Genomic DNA, 16,633 nt, shown 5'->3' on the forward strand with positions numbered 1-16,633 from the left:
TCACCGCCCATGTCTGTCTGATACACCACTGATACAATTGGATTCAAAATTAATGGCAACAGAAATTAAGTACATAATACCTTAAAAAAAAATCTTAAAAGATAATATCGATAGAAGGATCTGAGATTTTTTTCTCTCTACCTTATCCGATCATAGTGGTCCTGTCCGCCTTATCGATCATAGTCCTATAGGTTTACGACCTCTTCGGTGTTGATCATAGTCCTATAATTTATACTAATAATTGATATTAGAGCTGTCAGGATTGGAAACTAGTATCACAATCAATACTTTTGATGTCAAAGCTACTCCTACTATCTTCATACTTTCATAAGATATGAACTTCCTTTTTATTGATTATTAACTCTAATCAAAATCTAATTAGATATTTAATATATATCTTATCTTAAATTATTGAGTCACAAAATCTAACAAGAACTAAAAGAAGTCCGAAACAGGACGCCCGTTAAAACTTTCAATAGGTAACATAGAAATCCCTTTCTATAGCAGAATGAGATTCATGATGGAAAGACAAACCATATTCCTATAAGCACAAGAAAGAGGATAGCTTACTTGGCATATACATAGACACCTTTATAAGTAGGTACATGTCTGGAACAATGTAAACCCCTTGGCCTAAGCTTGTATTTGATATGGAAGATGTAGTAGTCATTTCTGATCTAATAACTGTACAGAGTATGGATGGTGCACTTCATTCAGCTTTGTTGGCAATTTCCATTCTGTCGGAAAACTGTGATGAACTGCTCTCCTCTACACTGTAAATGCAACATTGATGTACAAGTAATTCTCCTGCTTTCTGCCTCAGCAGTAGAACATCACTTGCTTCACCTTCTCTTTTAATGCAGGCAGAGGTTTCACAGAGCCCATGGTTGGTGTCGGCGAATTCTCTGATATATTTGGATCCATATAGAACCGGGCTCTGAATGCAGCTAGATGAGCATAATATGCGGGTGGCACTGCTCCAATCAAAAGAGAGGAAAGACTCAGAAATCTCAAGCAAAATTTACAGAAGCAGCTGTTAAATCTGATACTTAAGGTATTTTAGTCTCTTCTTCTACACCAAATGTTCAAAGATTTGTGGTGGAGGTTCCGATTATAGATGTACACATATTCTTAAATCTGATACTAATGGCTGATGGATCATACAGATTAGCTTCAGCTATCACTTTAGAAATCATGCATGAAAATGCTGAAATTGCTTCTTAAAAAGCGCCCAAACATATATTTGGTCTTTGGTTACCAAAGCATGAGGCAAGAAAGATGCATATAACCACATAGCATATGTTAAATCTGAGACTTATGGAATTTTAGTCTCTTCTTCTACACCAAATGTTCAAAGATTTGTGGTGGAGGTTCCGATTATAGACGTGCACATATTCTTAAATCTGATACTTATGGCTGATGGATCATACAGATTAGCTTCAGTTATCACTTTAGAAATCATGCATGAAAATACTGAAATTGCTTCTTAAAAAGCACCCAAACATATATTTGGTCATCGGTTGAAGTGCCAAAGCATGAGGCAAGAAAGTTGCATATAACCACATAGCATATGTTAAATCTGATACTTATGGTATTTTAGTCTCTTCTTCTACACCAAATGTTCAAAGATTTGTGGTGGAGATTCTGATTATAGACGTGCACATATTCTTAAATCTGATACTTATGGCTGATGGATCATACAGATTAGCTTCAGCTATCACTTTAGAAATCATGCATGAAAATACTGAAATTGCTTCTTAAAAAGCACCCAAACATATATTTGGTCATCGGTTGAAGTGCCAAAGCATGAGGCAAGAAAGATGCATATAACCACATAGCATATGTTGGTCCACATTCTACCAAAAAATGAGAAACTTTTGCATCATTTAAGAGTAGAACATACCAACTGAGACAGAACGAGTGCACCGAGCATACCTGCAAACACACACTAACCTTATATAAAAAAGAAAAGCTTGCATGTAATATATGCAGTAAAATTTGTTACAAGTGTCTCTTTACGTGTAACAGAGGTTATTTGTCAGGATCTGCATCTCGTCGGCCGTGAAATTGTTCTCATCCCACAGTACATGGTAATGCGCTGGCCGACTCGTACCCTGTCAATCCAGTTGGTCACACACATGTTAATATAACCAATGAAATTAACATGTTGCTAAGGAATGTCATGACCAAACCTGGATCCCAGAATGACTGCAGAGATAGAAGTCGAATTCGGTAGGATGACAAATCTTAGAATCAACCACGGTACCTGCCACAAAAAACCATTGGTGAGACAATAGTTCCATGAGCACAGCAAGGGTCTGGATTCTTCTGACCGATATTTGAAAGGAAAGTCATAGTTACACTATTCCCTATTGACTAGAATGGTTTAGAACTTTCAGAAACTCATTCTTAATGGAACATTGACAACATTCAAGTGTTAACTTAATATAATGATTCAACATCTCCAATGATCAAGTAAAAAATAAGTTGAACAACGGTTACCAGGTAGGATATTGCCGCTCTTGTCTGTGCTACTCCGATCCTTGTGGTTGTTAGCAAATAGTCTCGTATGATGACGCTTCTGTACCACCACAAAAGTCACAGGAGGCTGATAATTTGGTTCTAAAGATGCACATGCCTACAAAAAGTGAGTTAGTGAGAAACACTAATAAGGCACAAATAGTTATGTCGTAAAAGATGAGGATCATATCGACCTTTCGAATAGCATCTACTTCGTGCAATAGAACTTGGTAAAATTGTCCTTCGCTTACTCCATCCCTGCAAGAAGATTGAAGGAAGCAAGAAAACAAAATGTAAGTTATGGTGATATATAAAACAATGGCAATAGAGGAGCAATGAGTTCACTGCTTAACAATTTATATCCAAAAGAATTGCTTAAATGAAATCGCATAACAGAAGATAGCACCTATAGAAGATTATCCTCAATGGTTTCTGTCCTGTTGCTTTTCTGAAAGATATTAGAAGTTCCCTGTAGAAATTGAATAGAAACATCTCAATGCAGACAGATTGAAACATTTCCATTTTACAGGTATAAAGTTCAGGAAAAAATGGCATTCTTGTTGATGAATCAGAAGTTTGACAAAGTCGACACTACAATATCAATGTCCATGTCAATCACTTGCCGTTTAGCATATAGGATAGAGAAGACAAATCTTAGTGAAGAACATGAACTTTCAACAAAATATTTAATTCCAAGTTGCATACAGGTTATCTACTACAAAGAATACTTGTGACAGAGTAGTTGGGCTGCAAATGCTAAAATTTATTGCATTATGGATATAAGCGACAACTAGCCATTAACGAACAACCCCATGAAACCATGCTCCAAATGTGGAAGAGGTCATCTTGGCAGGAAGGTAAAGAAAACCTGATCATGCCACCAGTAACAGTACCCCGCTGAGGATCATTCCATGTCTTGAATAGATCCTGAATGAGTTCTTGTCGATGAGCCTGAGCACACACAAGTCCAGCATATTTTGTGACCTCAGGCCAATCCTGGGACGCAACAACCTGAAATCACAAGAAATTTAGATAGAGAAAGGAATTGACATCACGACAAGTAGGTGGCATGTGTTTAAACTTCAAGAAGTTAGGCAGATCTATTGGTACAGCAGCAATTGATGGACCAGAATCCTCTCCAGTTTCAGGATGAGTGACATCTGCTCCAAATATTATGGTTGGTATATCACTGACCAATGGAATTCTCCAACTTATAGCATCTAAAAGGACTGTATTTCTTCCTCCCATCTGCACAAGCCACAGAGAAAATATTCCCTAAGCAGCTTGAAACTTTTGAAGTACATAGGAGACTGACTCTTCCAAGGACAAAATCAAACTATGAAGTGCAGCACTTACCTTCACATTAATTTTGAGTGAGACATTTGCCAGATACTGTTTGCCAGTTTTAAACACATGCTTTGTTAAGCAGCATTGGGATATTAATCCCAGATCAGTTTCACATATTCGTTTAAGATCACCTTATAAAAAAAGAAACAAAATGATCAAAAAAGAGATTTGCAGTCACTATTATAAAGATTCTGAATTATACGAAATGAAGAAGCTTAATAAATAACAGCTGTTTTGGATGAGGAGGGTATAAAAGCATCAAACTTTAACAAGAGCAAGCACCAAAATTATCATGTATAATCTCTAGTGGAGACAGATGATGAAAAATGTGAAATGCAGACATACCATATAAAGAGCCATTGTTGTCTGGAAGGATGGCAATAAGTAACTCAAGCTCTTTTCCTTTGAGTTTGTTCATTGCTGCACTGTATACATGTTTAAGAGCCTTCTCCACTTGCTCTGGCTTTGCAGAGTAGACTGGTATTACTGGTTCACAATTGAATTTCTGAAACATGCAAACCATGTAATTAGTTACAGTGCTCTATGAAATAAATTGGGTAAAAGCTAGTAAATCTCTCATCGACTTGATGTACTGAAGCACATTTGACTTATTTTTCTCAAGATAAAATGGTCTACCAAGATCATGGAAAGATTACCATGCCAGATATTTGGCACATTTGTGCTAGCTCTTGACAAAAACCAAAAGCCGTGTTTTCTTGAACACCTCTTGAGAAGTTAATACAGGCCCAATGATTTATTGTGCATCCATTAATCACTTTCTGCATTGAAATGGCAGGTTTCAGTGGACATAAATATGAATATCTGCATTCCATACTAGTTAATTTATTACTCTGAGAAGATAGATATCTGCCAATTCTGAATTAGCAGCAATTACCTTGTTCATCATATTCCACTGACCAACATGAGGTAAACACTGTTTCTCTTTTCCAGTGTCATGATATTTTAGCTTTACAAAGCAAATTAAGTAGATATGTACATCAGCATAGCATTGATGATACAATATGAAGTAAACCAGTAGATAGCTTTTTCATTCCACTATATGATATTCACAATTACCCATGGAGCAGGCAGAACTCTCGCTTCTACCGAGGTTAGCTTGGAGCTAACGTTGATACCAAACTCGTTTGCATATGGATCTTGTTCATACTCATTTTGAATAACTGTCTGAAAATAGTGAATTAACAACCCATTACAATTTGGGCACCGAATATACATACTAGTTCGTGAGCATCAATTACAAATATTTCATGAAAGCATAATGAATCGACAATTTAAAATAGGAGCACATTATTTTTTGGAAGGCAGTATATTCAAAAAACAAAGTTAATTGCTAGTTATAACATTGTTGTCCCACCAAACTGAGATGATAGGATCCTCAGGTACAAGACAGGATTCTATCGGGGAGCAGATGGTTATAGACTGGCCTCAGCAACCACAGCGAATGTGACTTTGGCAAATTCAGGTCCAAAAACTCTCACTTTCACCAAAGATGATGTGTGTCATCATGATACAAAGAGTTCTATTTGTAGGACCAAGGAGATGGAAGTGCCTAGGTTGTCCTCAGTCGGTGCTTTAACTGGCTAGACTGCCTAATGGCCACAGTCATTCTTTTTTAAGTTCCAACATAGAATCAATTTGGTATTCTATACTGGCTACATAAATTAAAGATATATTGGTACTTATAATATTCAAGAAGAAGAAAATCATGTATCTCAGTTCCTTAGATTGTCATAGATCAGCAAAACCAGTCCCGAATTAATTCAGCTAGGACTCTGGACATAGACCAGTAGACAACTTTCTGTCATGGGAATTAAATATTGCAAAGCAACTTAAACATGTATAGCCTCATTGCAAAATAAGTACAATATCTTGCAAGCGAACAAGAGATGATACTACATAATGATCATTTTTGTAAGAGGTGAGAGGAAACTAAGCAGCATTCCATGACAATTCTATGCAAGAAATGGCCCATTACACCTAGTTCATGGCATAGACATGAAAGTGGAAAGCAAATCAAAGTGTCAAATGTGGGCCTTTGACATGGTTATTCCATAAAACCAGGGTAGATACTAGACCTGCAAAATGTCCTTTTCCTGTTCTCTGGGTCTCTGGCATGTAACTTTTAGAAGTGAAGTAATTTGCTTATCGTTCAACCTCTTTGTGTATCTTTGACCCTCAACTATCTTGCAAGCCTGTATATTACATTTCAAATTGCATGTCAAATTGTTCTTAAAATTAATTGGTTAATGGATTGCACTACTACAAGTATAAGGCTCACCTCCATTGGCAAATAATTTGCTTTCTTCTGATTTCCCACTTGTAGACATGGAAGATGAGAGTGCTGAATTGTGAACCCATACATCTCTTTGAAGTACTCAACCACAGATTTCATATTCATTTGCTCATCGACTGGAAAACTGTAGAAAGGGAAGATTAAAATCTTGAGAAGAAGTAAAGAGGACTCCTATTTCCAGATAAAATGATTAACAAGAACAGCATTTTAGGCAAACACTGATACAAAATAATACCACATATAAATAAACGTGAACTATGTGTGTAACACATGCTTAGTTAAGATTACTAACTCGAAGAATAAACTTATTATATCATATTTGTCAGCCAGATTATTCTTTTATTGGGTAACCAAGTTATTGTGACGATAGGATTTATTCAAGTTTTCAGTATGTTGCGTGATGTGCGTATCTTCAATAAATATGTTTGCTATAGATGCTATGATTCACCATACAAGTTACTCCGAGATCCTTTGATCAGAATGCAGTTTATTAGTAAATCAAATTAGTACAAACAATAATATCCAAATATAACTCTTACATCAATTCACGAGTCGGTTGGGAGGTCAGCCCTGAAATTCGATATTTTCGCCTCACATTTTCTCTATGAGTGACTTCGACTTTCACTCCTCTCAAAGCCTTTTTAATCTATTCAACATAAGTAAATCACATGAGTGCCACTAGCATAGCATAAAAGTGATACAAAATCACCATATATTTTATACTCAATATCAAATATGGTAGTAGGTAAAAATGATATAAAGCTTGATAAATTGTCAATAATCATCTCACACCAGAAAATTGATTGAAAGCAGACTGTATACAGCCTCAAAATTTAAGAAATTAGTGGTGAGGTATAAAGAAAATAAAAGTAGCTACATTCTTGCAGATTGACATCCAAGCTTTTATATTCAAAAGAAAAATAACAATAATTTTCTGAGCAAAACCATCTAGCAGACTGGAATTTTTGTCCTACATATCATATCAATATACCTTGATACACTCAGCATCTGACAAAGGCTTCGACAGTACATCCTTTCCCAGGATCTGAGCTGCAAATTCCATCACAGGAAGTGGTTCGATGAAAGCCGTGGAGGACATATCTGATGGTAAAACGCAATATAATTAATCAAGAGAAATGGAATGAAGCGATGGATAGAATAACATGTGTTGATGATGACCATCATACGAGGAACAGACACACAAGTCCTACCAATATTTAGAGATAGTCCCATCTGTGTAGGTCTAATACTCTGATAGAAACCACACCATGACTGTAAACCATCACCCAGCCATTGTGGTTTCCTGATATCCGGAGAATAGAACGATCTCCCAACAGGTATGTACCTGGAAAACACTTTATACAGAACAATCACGAATTGTTCACAAGCTAAATAATGATAGATAATCTTTTTCCTTTAAATAAAAGGCACCTCTGGTTCGACAATTCCCTCAGAACAATATCGAGAACCTGCAGGGCTTCCTGAGGTGCATCAGTCTGCCTCCCAGCTATAAGCTGCTGCAAATGGTAAATCTCTGCTCGAGCTACAAACTTGATCGCTACTCTGTATTCCTTCTCTCTTCAATGGAAAAGTTTAAACTTCTAAGCTCCTTTACAGAACATTTGCAAGCATACGTACAGGAACAAGAAGCATGAAGATAAAGAAAAGAGCCCGACCTTGCAATCCCTATCCTGCCATCCTCCTCTACAAGCTTTACGACGAACTCCTTTGAATTGAAAGGCAAATACCCAGCTGTGTAGAGGCTCTTCCTTCCATCATAAGCAGGAAGCTTCATGCCCAACTCAATCTCTCGGTACAGTCTCACTAATTCGGACATGATGGCTCTGTTCATAATTCGGGAGCTCACCTCTGGCGTAATTGTGACCTGTGACCACCGATAATTACGATTCCAATGATGATAAGATTCTAACATTGACTAACAGGTCACTGATTTGACAATCTTATACTTACATCGTACTGAATCAAATCCTTGTTGGTCAACTCGGCAAGGAAATGATTGGCCTTGACAATGCACCTGGAACCCACCTGTCCAAACCCCGGCCGCCGGCAGAAGAAGATACCTTTGCTCGAGACAGGGGGGCCAATGCTTAGTCCCGTTTCTATTTCCGTCGCCGGATCCACGTCGGTTTTCCCCTTTCTTCGTCCTCGCCTCCGTTCCATGTTCTTCTTCATTTCCGGTAGTGGGCACCCGCCGTGGAGCTTCTGCTGGTTCATGCAGTTCTGCAAGGGTTTCTTTGAGATGAAAGACTTCTCCCCCTTAGGGTCCTTGGCCATCTGCCGGACGGGCATCTCACCAGTGTACGTCGACCGATGGAAGCAGCTGCGCTCTGTCTCTACTACTGCCAGCATGGCTCGGCCACCTCTATCCAGCTATGAGCATCTATTCTATGGACAACAGAGGAAAGACAAGGCAGAGGAGCAGAAGGTTTAGACAGGAGGGTGTTTGGCTGGCTTTTTTACAGTGATAGCTAGCAGAGATAGGCATGGATCAAAGCATTGACATCTTCCACAGAGGTACGGCTGTAGAGAATTTTTTTTTGGACTTTTGGGTACAACATTAATGAGCAATCTCCCTTGGTAACGGGAAGAAGAGATGATAAATCAACGTAGAATTCGAAGGCTGTAGGAAGGCTAACAACAGGCTTTATGTCGTAAGCTCAATGTTGAACCTCACAATGTCGTAGCTGCTGCTGGCCGCTACTGTTTTGCTAATGTAGACACCACCTGTTTCCTCACCGTACATAAGCCTGGCCTGTTCCTCCCTAATACCATCAAAAGCCACGTTTAGAGGTTGAAACCCCTCTGCGGACCTCGTTCTTGCAATGAATTCAAACGTATCAGAAGGATCTACGGCAAGGAAGACAGTATTACACACCGTCGCTAAGGTGTGTCGTCATGCGAGGGACTTCAAACTTTTTTGGTGGCCTGGTGGGCTCGGATTTAGGCTACGCAATAGTGGTAACAAGGACAAGCTTCGCTCTTCCCCAAACAGGCCATGGGACAAAGCGGAGCATCAGTATCAGTAGTAGCTATAGCAGCCGCAGGCGTTGAGCAGATGTGTCGGAGTGTTACAGCGGTGGTGGGCAAGAGTTTGCACTCACTACTCGATGGATTAACTGTGGCCTGCAGAAGGCCACTTCTTCCACCTTGTTTGACCACGGCGAGAGAAGAGAGAGCAGGAAAAAGGAAAAGGGTTGCGTAGCGCGGGGACCGAGCATCGTTTCAGGATCAACCAACTTCACAAGGGGAAGGAAAGGTAAAGAGCTGCGAGGGAATTCAGAAGCCAACAGAGGTGGTAATAATTCTCCGTTCTAATTATTCTGTAACTTGTGAAGTGTAAGTGCAAGGCTCGTTCTAGTAGGTATCCTCGGATTTGGGTGAAAGTGATTAGGAACACTGATCGGGCCAAGGTAAGATTTCAAATCAGCTAATTGCCTTCAACGTTGTCCGAGTCCTTCGGATTTAGTGCAATCCAATCACTTAATTAGAGCAAGGAGAAAGAGAAAAGAAAACGATGAGGATGAACAACAGAGCATGAAAGCATGCAGCACGAACTACCGCATTGCATGCGCTCCGACGGCCAATCAGGTGAGTCCATTCCCTCAGAAGACAAAACAAATCAAAGCAATTGATACCATGAAGATGATAAAGCGGGGAGATGGATCTCTTCGGGCTTCTTATTTTTATGCGAAAAGAAGGGGGGAAATTAATGGTCTTTCGAAGAAATTACGTGAGGAAAAAGACGAAGGGCTACGCAGCAGGGAGCAATCATGTGCAATGGTTGTTTTCTTGCTGGGGGCAAGGAGAGGAAGGGAGAGAGACAGAGAAGACGTGATGACTATTTAAGGGGCCACGGAAGAAACCCTGTGCTTCACTCGCACATTACTTGCGACATGCTCGGTGTATATGACAGCCGAGAAATGAGTTGCAGCCTCGCGCCTACAACCATCACCACCGGAAGCTGGCATAGTTGTTTCTCTACTCTTTCGTCTTGTTTACTGACTACTGTTCCTCTGCAAGCACTGGCATACACTACCGATGTCTTCCGCCCCTCCGATAAAAGATCTCCTCCTCCGAGGCGAGGCAGCAGAGGTCGAAATCGAAGGAAAAGAATGGAATGGAAATCGGGAATAAAAGGAGAAATCTTAGCTAGGTGAAGAGTGAGAAAGGGCGGACATCGAACTAAAACCAAATTAGCAGGAGATGATAGAAGATCGATCTACATAGATCAAGAGGACTGTCTGAGCTGCGATCTCGGTGATGGATTACAGAGCATCACGAAATCAAGTTACAAACACCGGAAAGATATGTACAAGAAGTCATCGGTAGAAACAATTAAGCAGTGCAACCCTCCAAAACACCACAGCAGAAAGAAATCGAAATGCAAAAGCAAACTAAAACAAACCTGCTGCTATGACCGTGAAGAGTCAACAAGACGAAAACTATTCCCCGCTTCAGGAGCTTGCGCTCAGGAATAATCTATCGCTTTGTTTCTTTCCTTTTCTTCTCTGTATTTTTGTGCAGGGTTTAGTTCACGCTTTGATGTCACTCGAGAGTAGTAAAATAACTCGGATGCCATGAGTTGCCAAAAGCAAAGCTTTCGGCAGTGCTGCCACCACATATGCTCTGTTCTCCTCATCCCTCGTCACTGTGTCATCGTTTTACTAAAATAGGAAAGAAAGAGAGAAAGGCATTAATGAAACCGAGAAGAGAGAGAGAGAGGTCGGGGCGATCGAGGAAGCTCGGGGGGCAACAGCAGCGGCAGCGGGAATGCCCGTGGAGTGGGAGGGAAAGAATGCTCAAAAGCGGAGGGTTGGGGACGGAATTGGGCGGCTTGTGTTTTGCTGGGGCAGAGGAGACTCGCGAGCGTGGTTATAGAGGCACATACGGATCCTCCTCCGACGGTTTGTTCGCCGCACGACGCAGAGCCTACGGCGACACACGGGGTGTGCCCCTCGACTGTGCCTTCGCACTGCTTTGGGAGGTGCACCGTAGTGGTTTGGCAGGTGCATAATAATTAATAAGCTACGATAAGTGGGAATAGATTCGTAGTTTTCCACTCTGCACGACGGGTGTACTTCATTCACCCTCTTCGGCTCTTCCCCAGCTTGCACATTGTGTTATCAGACAAGCTCCGGTCCTCTCTCTTCACAGTAGCATCAGGAGACGAGAAGGTTCAGAGTAATACATTCCTCCATATAACGCGGCAACGTGTCTTCATGATATGTTTGTTTATTGGAAGCCAGCGATAGCAAAGTGAGATAATGTGAACCAAACTCGGTTTGCATTAATTATATATATATATTTGCGTGTAGCCTCCACCCGATCACACTCATTCTCATTTGTCACGTATATTTTATTTCTTAAAGTATGAGAGTACCCTAGTCTTCATCAAAGCTCTTATTTATATTTTTATGATATTATTTTCGAGGAGGGCATCATCGACTTTTTTCTTTGTGAGGATAAAGATGACATACGAGGACAATGATAGTAATGATGAGATGTTACGAATTTAGTTGATTTTGTCTAAGTCGTGCGGCACCCTTGCATGTCCATCCGCAAAGGTCAGCCTCCCCGAAACCTCCCACGATCCCTTAGGACCCACAAAAGAGAGAACGGGTTAGAGAAAACGCCTCATTCGGGATCCATAAGCAAACATTCTATGAAACACTTCATAGACAATGCAAATTACAAACAGACTTTATAAGCTCTGAACAGTTGCATAACAAAAGGGTTAAAATGGTCTATTACAGACCGAAAATCTCTCACAAGTGTCCACATGACACAAACTTTATTTACAAGCCTAAAGCGACTACCAAACCCAACTAAAATGAGACTATTAAGCCTTCGACTGTTCCTCTACATACTAGGCAAAGTATGAACATACCAAAAAACACGGACATACATAAGCATTACATCAAACATCTTGTTTAAAAGTTTGTCCGTGACAGAGAGATAAGAATGAGAACATGGGTCAATGTGAATGAGAGCGAAAGATGATGAAGTGGATGAGGGCAAGGGTGGAGGTGGTGACGATGAAGATAGACAAGTGGAAGAATAATGAGACCTTATGGTAAGACAGTGATCGATGACGAGCAACATGAGGGACGGAGATAATCACAGTGGGATGGAGATGGTGACAAAAATTTGCCCTAAGGAGCCCGTGTGTCCTGTAAACATCTTCCTTTGTTTTTTTCTATAAATCAGATGAACTACAAGGGCGATGGTGAGAGATAATTCAGAGTTTCAAATAAAAATAAAATAGAGCTACCATCAGAGATTTCCCACAAACCGATCATTTGCTTCCTCATCTATATATCTTTAGGATTCATTGTGGTTTCGATCTCCTAACCAAAACATAATTCAACACAAAAGTCCTCCTGCACAACAAGGAACCTTTTCACCATGCATGAACACTCTCCCACCTTCACGCACTCCATCTTTCTGACGACGTGACAATTGTCTATTAATTTATTTGCCTCCATTCCTCTCATTCCTTGAGCAATTATTATCATTCGATACATATTCTCTTCAAAACCTGCTACTTAATTGTTTAGAACGTGAATAAGGTATGAACAATAAAAAAGGCACAATGTTGTGATAGATACGAAGTTTATGATTAGTGAAACATTTAGTGTTTACATTAGCATGGGGCTCTTTCCTTCCATGTCTCGTGAACATTTAAAAGAGAGGGTAAGATCCAATGAAAGCTCGTCCTTTGTGCACTCCTTTATCGTTTCGATGTGATCATATTCCGAACATAAGCATTTGTTGCCAAGAGATGCAAATTCTAGACACATTCCTTTGTTGCTTGATTCTTGAATGGAATCCTGTCACGAATAGATGGTCATTTGAAGTTGAAACAAGACATATTATATCTAATAAAAATATATGTGTATTGAATTATAGGATTAAAAGCACATGTATGTCCTAATCAATCCGTGGAGTTCCCTGTATTAAGAGAAAGAGAATTGCAAGGTTTTTACTTCAAGCAAATGCTAGAAGACAATAATTTACATGCTTTTCAATGTCGAGATGAATGTAGAGACATTAGAAATAATAAAAAAGAGCAATTTTCATATGTTTTCGATAAGAAAAGAGTATGTATATATATATTCAAAAAAGGATCTGTACAAATTATAATTCAATGAAAAGAGTCGATTAATATTAGTGACCTAAAAGAGAGGTAAAGGAATATATATGCTAGGAAACAATACTTTCAGAAAAAAAGAAAATAAATCATGGGCAGCTATTTAAATATCTTTTTTGCTAAAATATATAAGAATGAAGGCAATTCCATATTCTCATTTTTCATATTACCTAAACGATTTAGTTCCTTAAACAATCAATACAACAAGTAAATAAATGATTGAGCAAAATGCAAGCCATCTAAAAGCACATCGCCAACACATGCATTAGATTCCACTACTCACCTCAGTAATCTTAAATGTGATTTCGATTGAGGTTTTCCCCTTGCAAGCTCTTGCCGGAAGCAAGAGAATACATGTACTAACTTGATAAACCTTGGATTGATACAACACCACATTAACATTATCTACACGTCCACCTCCTTATAAGATGCCTATGGTAGATGTATATGTACCTTGCGGTAAATGGTGCCGTCCTCCTCGACGTGCCATCCCGCCTCCTCGCACAGCGCCTTGAGTACATCATTCTGGTCTGCATGCTTCGGGAGTTGGTAGTTGCCGTGAGCCCTCAGCCCTGCATATATCCTCGCTGCCACCCTTCGTCGCCGCTGCTCGCGAAGACGGTTGTTCTCCCGCTCACGCGGTGTCGGCCACCGATCCGACGTTTTCACCACCCCATCTCGCCGTCTCCTCCGCACCGTCCACGGCCCGGTTGTGGTCTTGATGCATCCGCTCTTCTTCGCCACCCTCATCGCTTCCTCCATCCTCTTTTTCTCCTCCACAACTTGAGCTCGACGTGGTCTTCTTTGCGTATCATGTAAAGAAGACAAAGATTACCTTTGAGAAACATGAAACCGAGGACAGGACAGGAGCATTTTTGGTGCTGGGGAAGAGTCCTTGACCACGTTTTTCTTCTCCGGGGGTTTAGGGATTCTCGTCTTGGTCTCTTTAACCAATTATTCCACTTGTACTCTTGTGAGTTGTGAGAATAATCAGCAGTTCTGACATGTATGCATTCATGGCTCTTACGTGAACTCCTTCCACAATCCTAATCCATACTACGGATTAGGATCAATTTCATTGCTATCTATTTATAAATTAATATAAAATTCTCAAAAGATGATTAATTTTTATTTGTAGTATTATGAAAGAAACTTATATCATTATTGATATGACTATTATTTTCAGTCATGATCATGTATCTATTGTATAAGATATATCAATATAGCACTAGTTAGTATCAGAAATGATCACCATCTAATAAAATTAACTCGACCTCCACACTCGTTCTCCAAAATGTTATTGCATCTAAGTCGATTGCTTCTTTACACCTGATGAGGGTAATAATAATGTTTGGGATGCAAACTGACATCACCTGCTCCGGGATGATATCTCCTGGGTCACGCGGACCGAGGAGTTGCATGGGTCGTCTGTCTCGATTTGACTTGACAGTGTCGGACTGAAGCAGACCAAAATGTCTACCGAGGCACGTCGCCATCCTGCAGGAGTCCGGTCGTTCACGCAACCCCAATGTCGTGTCAAACGCCTTCCCAGGTACCGTCCTGCTCATTACAAGCAAGCGCATCAGGAAACGGTGACCTTTCATATAAAAACCCTCATGTTCAGAACGAGGAGAAAAAAAAAACCCTAAGACTATCGACTGACTTGATTGTCGGAGGGGTCGAGTCGAGCTCTCCCGACCCGACCTGTGTGTAGGGACGAAGACGGAGCACCTCCCACCATGTGCCCAGTCGAGGAGTTCCCTCACAGAAGAAACGTCTATCCTGTCGAGACCGAACCAACGTAGTCAGCTACCTCAGCACTCTCAAGGGTAGTTCAGGAAGATCCCCGCTCATTCGGACTCGAACCCAACCGTGTTGGTCCCGAGGCCACGGCTTAAAGTTGTTGACACTAACAACACCCTATCTCCCTAAGAGCATATCTCTCATGAGCCCAAGAATCTTGCTAAATTGCATCATATGCCAGATAAGATTTCTCTTATGCTTGAATTGACAAAGATTTTGAAGAAAAAAAATCAAAGAATTTAGAGGTGAATCCAAGTGGCTCTCCTTTTATAGATCCTTGATACGAGTATAATAAGGAATATTCTATTATTTATAAGGAATACCACTTTTCAAATGTCACGATGACCGAGCATGTTTGCATGGCACCACATCATCACCTACCTGACTAGATGAGCTAGGTGGTATCATGTCATCGTGCCTATGTGGCATCATGGCATCATGCATAGGTCCCATCATATCATTGTCCACCAAGTGAAACTCATGTCCCAATAGACATTATGTGTTGAGCCTTAACTGATTATCTTCGGTTTTATTGGATGTCGTGCGTTGTTGTTAAATCTAGCTAAATTATTTGGCTCCTATTGTGCTTTAGGCAAAGGTTTCACAAGTGTCTTGTCAACTATTATTTATATAAAAAAAGTTGAATAATATTTGTATCTTTTGTCTACGTAAGGTATATTAAACATATAAGTGCTTAGGACATATGATGGTGTTGGGTCATGCTTTGAACCTCCCATATAGAGAGTATAAGATACATGGGATATATGAGAGTATTGGGGCATGCCAATTTGAACTACTTGCATGGATATTATCATACGCTGAGACACGTGAAGGCATCAAGACATTGATTTGAACCACACACGTAAAGGTTGTTAGATGCATGAGATTATTGATGCACAAGAGTGTCATAACATGTTAGCTTGAACAACAATGCATATGGGTTGTTGGATGCAGGAGATATAGAGAGTGTTGGGGTATGTTGATGTAAGCTATATATGTAAGGGTGTCAGACATATGAGATATACGAAGACACTAAGACATCTCGACTTGAACCACCCCTAATACATTGGAGTCATATAGGCCTAAATGCTTACGGAGGGTGATAGAAGATAAGATTTTCCTAACTATAAGGAAAATCCTTTATTCTGTTGAGGAAAATCCTCTATTCTGTTGAGGAAAATCCTCTATTCTGTTAGGGAAATCCTTCTTCGCTAAAGCTATTTCATTTCTACAATAAAGCTTCTTCGCCTAGAGCAAGTTCTCAAGTTCTCTTCTCGCTACCGACTCATCACCGTTGTTTCGTTGCTTTTCCGTGCACTGCCTCACCTTTCTTCCTCGTTGTAGCTCTGCCTCACCTTTCTTCCTCGTTGTAGCTATTGTCCTTCCTCTTTTGCTACAGCTTCCTCTTCTGCTACAGCTTCCTCCTCTGTTGCAGTTTCCTCCTTTGCTTTAGTAGCATCACTGCAATATTGCTGTAG

General features: G+C 40.1%; 1 protein-coding gene across 2 annotated transcripts; it reads right to left on the reverse strand.

Annotated features, from left to right (window-relative positions):
* Nucleotides 1–616: 616 nt before the first annotated feature.
* LOC135642776 (protein argonaute PNH1-like) lies at nt 617–10,747 on the reverse strand. Of its 2 annotated transcripts, none has more exons than XM_065159195.1 (23): nt 10,608–10,747; nt 8,153–8,587; nt 7,858–8,066; nt 7,613–7,759; nt 7,393–7,526; nt 7,173–7,282; nt 6,721–6,827; nt 6,167–6,305; nt 5,964–6,080; nt 4,945–5,052; nt 4,763–4,834; nt 4,524–4,646; nt 4,213–4,372; nt 3,877–3,998; nt 3,715–3,768; nt 3,389–3,531; nt 2,927–2,989; nt 2,715–2,778; nt 2,503–2,638; nt 2,193–2,266; nt 2,020–2,114; nt 1,904–1,935; nt 617–974 (listed from the first exon to the last, which is right to left on the reverse strand). In XM_065159195.1, the coding sequence occupies exons 2-23, from the start codon at nt 8,549–8,551 to the stop codon at nt 820–822; spliced, it is 2,763 nt and encodes a 920-aa protein (XP_065015267.1). In that variant the 5' UTR covers nt 8,552–8,587; nt 10,608–10,747; the 3' UTR covers nt 617–819. The 2 variants fall into 2 exon arrangements, with proteins under 2 accessions (XP_065015267.1, XP_065015266.1); XM_065159194.1 differs by having other exon boundaries at nt 3,631–3,768.
* Nucleotides 10,748–16,633: the final 5,886 nt, after the last annotated feature.

This window comes from Musa acuminata, chromosome BXJ3-7, assembly GCF_036884655.1.
Source record: "Musa acuminata AAA Group cultivar baxijiao chromosome BXJ3-7, Cavendish_Baxijiao_AAA, whole genome shotgun sequence".
In the NCBI taxonomy this organism is placed as follows: Eukaryota; Viridiplantae; Streptophyta; class Magnoliopsida; order Zingiberales; family Musaceae; genus Musa; species Musa acuminata.